This window comes from Crotalus tigris, unplaced genomic scaffold (assembly GCF_016545835.1).
Source record: "Crotalus tigris isolate CLP2741 ecotype Arizona unplaced genomic scaffold, ASM1654583v1 scf7180000017591.2836849, whole genome shotgun sequence".
Taxonomy (NCBI): domain Eukaryota; kingdom Metazoa; phylum Chordata; class Lepidosauria; order Squamata; family Viperidae; genus Crotalus; species Crotalus tigris.
The window spans coordinates 1926466-1934553 of record NW_024096497.1 but is presented as its reverse complement, the minus strand read 5'-3'; the positions used below and the strand labels follow the sequence as shown (position 1 = coordinate 1934553).

Here is an 8088-nt window from a genome sequence, read left to right as displayed (position 1 = left end):
AGACAGCCACTGCAGTCTGTGTTCTGATGAATTATTGGAAAGAATCCCTTTATGGGGGGAAAAAAAACTAGGAGAAAAGGCTGCTGTTGGACCAGTTTAAAACTAAGCAGGTGCACAAAGCCAATACACCCAGCCACAGAACCCGGCCTCTTCGGGGATTCGGGAGAAATGGTTTCCATTTAATAAGTATTTTCCCCAAGCCCCAGGGCATTTTGCGTTAGGCAGCAATTATTCAAAGCAAACAGGCGTGGAAGGGAGAAAGGGCTCCTAGGGGTATTTCGTTTTCTTAGAAGCCGATCTTTAATAGCTTGAAAATAACAATAAAAGCCCAGGACGGAAAAAGGGTGAGCTCTGAAAACGGGGGGAGGAGGGGGGCAACTTAAGAGAAACCCGCCACAAAAGCACCTTCACCATTTTCGCAGCGTTCATTTGAGCGGGGACTGGATTTCTTGTGGGTTCCCTTCTTTGGCCCTCCGTTGTAATACATTCTTCGGAAGAAGCGGGAGGGGGGGGGAAGGGGAATACAGCCCCGAAGAGATTCCTCTCTTCTTACCGGTGGTCAGAGCTTTTCGGAAGGAAGAGTTACCGCGTTTGCTTCTCACCCAGCCCAACCCGGTCTATAACGTGCCCAGGTTCTGTCCGCCCTCCGAACTCCGGGGGGCTCCGGGAGAGGGAGGGAGGGAGGGAGGGAGGGAGGACGGGAGAACGAGGGGCGCTGCTGGTTCGCTCTCACTTTCGACGCCCCGCGTGCTGCTTCCTGTTGTTGGCAAGTTGACAGGCACTCAGCCTCCCCCCTCCCCCCGGATCCGGGGAGGAAGAAGACGAACGAAAAGGAAAAGCCTTTGCCCTTGACTCGTGTGCTGCCCCCATTGATAAAGTGACTCGTTTGCTTTCTTCCCCCCCCCCCCCCAGCAAGAAAGGAGAGGATTAGAATCCAGCCCTGTCCGTTTCCCTCCGCCCCCCCCTCGCAGCACCGGCGTTTTCTCCCCTCCTACTCCGCCCCCAAACGAGGGGGCGTGAGGCGTTTTATTGGCTGCCGCTATTAGTGCGCCGTCGAACAAAAGCGGCTCCTTTAATCCCGAGTCTTTAGTGATTTCTTCTCCGGTCGCCCCCCGATTCCCTCCCTCCCCCGCCTCTTTTTCGCTCCTCGCCTTTCCGAAGGTCTCCTTTCCCTCGAGCTCCCGCTTTGCCGGCCGCTGATTGGGCCGCCGGGTGGGGAGAGTGAACGCCCCGCTGCAGCTCGGTCGGCTTGCGCGCCGTCCGAAGCCGGCTCGCCTTTGGGAGCGTCGCCTTGCGGCTGCTACTTTGCACCCTCCGCTCGCCTTCTCGCTGCCGCCTTTCGCGCCCCGCCGTCGCGGCCCCTGGGCTCCTGCGACTTCGAGGGGGCTCCCCGGCGAGCCTCGGGAGAGCACGCCACTCCGGGCGAGGCCCGGCCGTTCCGTTGCTGCCCGCCTCCGTCTTGGGCTCGCCGTCCCTCGGGCCAGCTCGGGGAGACTGGATTGCTGGGAGAACTGGTATGATCAGCTGAGAGGGGGGAGGCGGCGGCGGCGGCGGCGGCCTTGGCTGGAAGGCAGGCGGGAAAGCGGAGCCGGCGAGCGTACGGCTTTACCGGCGGGTGGCTGCTGCTCCTGGAGGCGCCAGACGGTCCCGCGCATCACCATGTCCAAGCCTTCGGATCACATCAAGCGCCCCATGAACGCCTTCATGGTTTGGTCCCGGGGACAGCGTCGGAAGATGGCCCAGGAGAACCCTAAAATGCACAATTCGGAGATTAGTAAGCGCCTCGGGGCCGAGTGGAAGCTGTTGTCCGAGGCCGAGAAACGCCCTTACATAGACGAAGCCAAGAGGCTGCGCGCCCAGCACATGAAGGAGCATCCCGACTACAAGTACCGGCCCCGCCGCAAGCCTAAGAACTTGCTCAAGAAGGACAGGTATGTCTTCCCTTTGCCTTACCTCGGGGATACCGACCCCCTCAAGGTGGCAGGGCTCCCCGTGGCAGCCACAGACTCTCTGCTCGGCTCCCCGGAGAAGGCGAGGGCCTTCATGCCCCCCACCTCCGCACCCTATTCTTTACTTGACCCCAGCCAGTTCAGCTCCAGCGCCATCCAGAAGATGACCGAGGTGCCCCACACCTTAGCTACCAGCACTCTGCCCTACGCCTCAACCTTGGGATATCAGAATGGGGCTTTTGGCACCTTGAGTTGCCCGAGCCAGCACACCCACACTCACCCGTCGCCAACCAACCCAGGCTACGTGGTGCCTTGTAACTGTACGGCTTGGTCTGCGTCCAGTTTGCAGCCTCCTGTTGCCTACATATTATTCCCGGGCATGACCAAGACTGGAATAGACCCCTACTCTTCAGCGCACGCTACAGCCATGTAACACACAAACCAAACTCCCACTGGCAGTCCCACACATTGCAGGCGACTGGAATCTGTATGGGGCCAGCAAGACTGGCCAAAGGAAGAAATCGGAAGCTGATCCGTTGTGCATGTAGCATACCGTACTCCAGAAACAAACAATCCGCCTAATCGGAAGCCACTTGAGCGTGGAAAGATGCCTTGGGGAAATCTCTTCCACCCGGGCAAAGACTCTGAGACTCTTGGGGGGGGGGTGGGGGACACCAAAACCTTAGAATCCAAAAAAACGAACGAACGAACAAACAAACAAAACTCACAGTCTTACAGAAAACTTTCTTTCCTTGTTTTCTGCACTTGGGGCTCAGATTTGCCCAAAACTTGTACAACTGTAAATGTGACAAACTTTTAACTGCCCTTTTGGCTAAAAGTCAACAACGATCCTTTTGATTTTTTTTTTAATTTATTAATGTTAATAAGTTTGTATGACTGAATGTTATTCGGACTTTAATTCTTTAAACTCCAGAAGTACTCTAACTTAATGATACCCTACCTTTTTTTTCCTTTGCACATTAAAATCAAGACTTAGCTGTGTTATATATATATTCTATATATCTATATTTTATCATCCAGCACTAATAGATAACATTGCTTTTCATGTCAGAAAGGTTAAAATAACACAACAGCTCTTTAGAGTGGTTAAAGGGGGGTTAAAAGTTTTATATTTCAAACATGATATGATAGTATTTGTTTAATTTAAACAGATAGTCCTTCAATTTGTGTGAATAAGTGCAAGTAGGCCTAAGTTTACTTTAGACAGAATGTCAGCTATGACATCAGACTGTAGTTTTTTTTAATAAAAAGAGAATAAAAGTAATTTTAAGAAGAATAACATGGTGATAAATTAATATGGTTTAAAGTGTATTGGGGAGATAATGTATCCAAAAGGATTTTACCTCATCAGTTCTGTTCATTTGTTGAACAAAAAGGCATTTTGAATAAAGACAATCTGTCGTGCAATTGGTCAGCTATGTTGTGTGAATCCCATTCCCGTTCCTATGAACTTTCACATAAAAGTTTAATGGACTGCAAGGAAGTTGAGAACTTCCTTTGACTTGCCAAGGTCTTGGGCTTTAGGTCCTGCAAAACAGTAGCTCTTCATGAAAGTAAGAAACCGTCAAGAACCTAAAGCAGGACTGGAGAGTTTTGAAATCTGAGCATAATCCACTGGAAAGTTCTCTTGCACAGTTATACTGAATTGAGCCAGCTGGTGCCTGAATCAATGTTAGTGATGGAGAACTTCTGGGTGAATTCTGATCACCTTGTTAAAATCTGTTTCCTGTGGCACATGTGCTGTGCAAGCATGCAATATATTGTATGAATACATACATACACGTTTGTGGCCAATTATTTCTAAGGTCAACTTCATTCTTCTTAACCATCTTTTCCTGTATTACAGAAGGGGGGCATAGAGGATAAGCCAGAAGGTGTGACTAGCTAAAGAGCAATTCTCTATTTCATTCCTTAGTGTAAACCCTTTGAGTATATATTTTCAGCATTGCATGATCCAGGAAATGTAAGATGAGTTCTACATCTCCACATTTTGTGATCTGTCATACAGGGATTACACTAAAACACATTCCCTAAGAAAAAATGGGACTTATTTCTGAGTAAATGTGCATAGAATTGTCCCCCCTGGGAACCCCAAATATCTTAAGTATATGCACATATCCCCCCAAATCTATCCTATTGTGTGCAGCAGATTCTAAAGTATGCCCCAAACTACAGCACATTTTTGTGCCGAAGGGGTGTTAGTCCCAGTAAAGCTGATTTACAAGAGGCTGAACCTGCTTTAAAAGCCTGAGAGTTATCTCTAATCAGAGGTAAGTCCCATTAAGTTCAGTGAGACTTACCCTTAGGTATCTGTGTACAAAACTGATGACTTAGCAGAAGTGGAGAAGGGGAGTAGAAAAGCACTTGGACTATGGTCCAAGAATCATTCATATTCTCTCTCTCTCTCTCTCTCTCTCTCCCCCTCCCTCCCCCCCTCTCTCTCTCCCTCCCTCCCCCCATGGAAAGATTATGTTTTTAAAATGTTTCCAGGACATCAGAAAGTAAAATAATGCATGTTTTTAAAAATAAAGGATACAATATTTGTGAGTCAAATTTGATTCCTGGTGACTTCATGAACCCATCCATGTACAATAGTTTTCATGGTAACTTATGGCCAACAGTGTACCATAAAGTGGCCTTTTGTGGGGATAATTTTCTAACTTCCTGGAGCCTGGAGCCCTAAAATTCCTTGTAGTCTCCTTTCAAAGAACTAGGTCAATTGTTTCTTCTTAGTTTTCTAGTCCTTACCTGCCAACCAGGTGCTGCTACCAGCGTATTTGTATTTATTCACAAACTGAAACAGCTGCCAATGTGAGAAACAGTTAAAGGTTTCTTGGGAGGTAGAGATCGCTGCAAAGAACGTGAAGTTAGAGGAGAATTTGGTGGCAGGGTAAGCATCACTTTAGCTGCAGCTCTGCTGGACGGGAACACTTCTGTTGTGCAAAATACCTTTTTGATGTTGCATCTTTCAGGATTAGATGCATGCTTTAAAGCTTCCAAGGAAATCATAAGTAATTTTGTTTAATTGGAAGTACCTATCAGAGAAGCAGCAGGATTTTTTGTGCTTTAGTTGTTCTGATTGGGTCTGCGGCCTTAATTTCCTTCAGTCACAGTTTCTAGTTAATGTGGACTAACTTTCCCTAATCCAATATATGCCGGTTGGAACTTGGTTGGCTGACAGCCATTGCAACCGCGGATGCTGGGAAACAAAGCCCAAGTCCCAAAACTGGTCGAGACCTTGGGGAACTTTCCTTGCCCTTTTGCAGACTCTTCTTTTCCTCTTGTCTCCAACATCAAGTCAGAATTCCGTTTTACAACAGCCTTCCACTTGCCTCTCCCATCCTTTCCCCGTTTCAGCTGAGGGTTCCCCAAAATCCCAAATAGGAGGGCGGGAAGGAGAATCTCTGACAGACTCAAGGAGGGAAGCTGGAGCTGGACAGATTAGCATCTTGTCCCAAACAATTAGCGGTGTTTGGCGCTTCTATTCATCAGGTCTCTCTCTTTTATATTACCGAAAGGGTTTTCATTAAAAGGGGGAGGACGAGTGAAGGGAGAGGGTCGCGGTTGTCCATCTGGCTGAGTTGAATAGCGAGGGTGATCCGTGTTGTAGATGTTTTTCTCATTAAGTGCTCTTTTGAGACCGCTGTTAGAATTAAATGGCACAACACAATTAACATACACGGAACCTGAATGGCAGGGTAAGCAGTATAAAGAATGGGCAGATAAATAACGGAGCGATCGGGCGAAGGTAAACAAAAGAACCGAAGAGGGAGGCTTTGAAAAGCGAGGTTAGGATGGCTGGACCACGCTTGTTTAGCATGACAAAAAAAAAAAAAAAAAGAAGCAGAAGCAGAAGCAGAAGAAGCGGAAGAAGCCCGCTTACAAGGGGGAGCAATGAAGATCTGGCGCGACCTCTGCGGAGGAAGGGTCGAGGTCGGAGGAAGCGCCGAACCAGGACGGTGGGACCCTCGGAGGCTGACGCGCGGCCAGGGAGGCCAAGGGAGCTGCCAGCGAGCCAGTTGGGCGGGCGGACTGCCTGATTTAACCCCAGCTGACAGTAGCTGTCAGGACCTGTGATAACGTTCATAGCTCAGTGTCCTTTAACATCTCCCGAGATTAGGTTTAAGGCGAGCCTCGAGGGAGGCGGCTGGCGGTCTTCTCCGCGCCGGAGATCGGGGATGGAGAGTCCGAAGGGCGGGGCAGTGCAGTGCAGCGCTTCGCAAAGCCCCCGGGGAGACTCCCCCACCTGCTCGCCCCCCATCCTCCTCCTCCTCCTCCTCCTCCTCCTCCTCCTCCTCCTCCTCCTCCTCCTCCCCCTCCCCCTCCCAGGGGCCGCTCGGTCTTCGCTTCTCTCTGCCTCGGTTTTGGCCTCGCCTCTGCGTTTCTCCCGGCCCGTTCGACGGGCAGCCCGATTCTTCTGGGCGAGCCGGGGATAGTTCGCCGGCTCCTTGCGGACAATTCCTTTAAACGCGTTTGGCCACCGCTGCCACGGGACCAAACAGCAGCTTTTTCTTCAATCCGGCCAGTTAATTCTGTGTTCATCTAACGATCCGGGAGGCGGTCTTCATTTTTCCTTAGCCGTTGCCGTAATTTGCTGGAGGGAATGTCCCCGCCAGAGAGGTAGGCGAAAGGGAGCTGCTTCTTTACGGAAGCCTTCTCTGTTTGAGGAAGAGCAGGCAGGTTTGTACAGCCACACAGCATTCTTCGCGAGGAATTATGGAAACTGCAACCGATTCTCAACGCTCTTCTGAGTAACGCTATCCTCACCAATAACTTGAGATGCCAGGTCAAAGCCGTTTTGTCAGGAAGTGTTATTTTGTGAGATAAGCTTAATTTCACTAAAGTACTGACAATGTCTCTGTAGCGGAGTTTATTTGCTTATTTAATGCCAAAAGATAGACGGTCCGGTCGATTTTGTTGAATTGATGAAGAGTGTCACCAAAAAATCCTCTATGCTTCGGAAGCCAGCACTTTTAAAGTGTTATAAATGTGCGGAGAAATTACTTTCTGTAAAGTTTATTAAAAAAATAAAAGGTTGGTATTAAACATGGAAAAAGCTTTAATATTTTTACTGTCCACTCCTTCACTTCCCTTCTGTCCCCATCATTTTTTTCATTCCTTCCCAAGTTCCATCTTTCAATAGGATTCTTCGTTTGCAGGTGTACAGCTATTTTATGCACTCAGACGTCTTTCTGTGCTTACGCATACACAGATGCTTTGACACTGAAATGAACAGATTACTGACTTTGATGTCAAAAGATGGGGGAGGGGGGGAAGGTGAGAGAGTGAAAGAAGATATTAACTAAATAGACAGGAAGGAGGAAGAGTGAAGCAAGAGGGTCCCTGTCAAACCTGTTTATCCACAACTGTCTCCTTTTTCCATAAAATCATTAAACAAAAGACAGGGGTTAGGAGGGGTACCACACCTGCCAGCGAAGGGGTGGGTGAGAAGTGGCATCCTAAAGAACCAGCCCTTGCTTGCTTCCTTTTTCTCCCTCCCTCGCTTATTCTTAGTTGGGATTTGGGCTATCTGGGGAGGGGGGCGGCGGGGGCGGGAGCAGCTTCCCTGACCTCACCTGGCAGGGGGATATCTGGGAAAGCTGGAGGTGGACCTGCAGAGTTGATAGAATTTCTCAAGAGGAGGTTTGGAGATTAGGCGAGGGGGAGCTTTCTTTGAAGTGGAGAAAATGACTAGCGGGTGGTGGGAGCTGGAATGGATTAGGAGAGGGTGGAGGTGCTCGTCTTCCGATGCAGCTTTGGTTTGGAAGGCTTGGGTCCCTGCGAAAAAGAGTCCTCTCAAAGTCCCCTGTTGGGTTCCACCTGCAGCCACCCTGACCCAAGTCCCAGTAAATTGAGGGTTCCTCTCATTTCTGGAAGGGATTTCACAGAAATCGTTGTCCAGTGGAAAGTGGGAAGGCTGAGCATTATGGATGCGAATGGTCCTGAAATCTGAATTTCGTTGCCTTGTAAAGGCAGTTTACAAACTGGTTGTAAATCTCACCAACAAATAAATCCATTCAACGCAGATAGATTTACTTCTGAGAAAGCAGAATGCTGACGATTACATCCTCGGATTAGAACCTATGATTCATTGCAACCAGGGACAAAATAATTACAT

The 8088-nt window shown here is 49.0% G+C and overlaps 1 protein-coding gene across 1 annotated transcript; it reads left to right on the top strand.

Annotated features, from left to right (window-relative positions):
- Positions 1 to 1237: 1237 nt before the first annotated feature.
- SOX14 (SRY-box transcription factor 14) lies at positions 1238 to 2941 on the top strand. Its single transcript, XM_039363714.1, has one exon. The coding sequence runs from the start codon at positions 1660 to 1662 to the stop codon at positions 2380 to 2382; it is 723 nt and encodes a 240-aa protein (XP_039219648.1). The 5' UTR covers positions 1238 to 1659; the 3' UTR covers positions 2383 to 2941.
- Positions 2942 to 8088: the final 5147 nt, after the last annotated feature.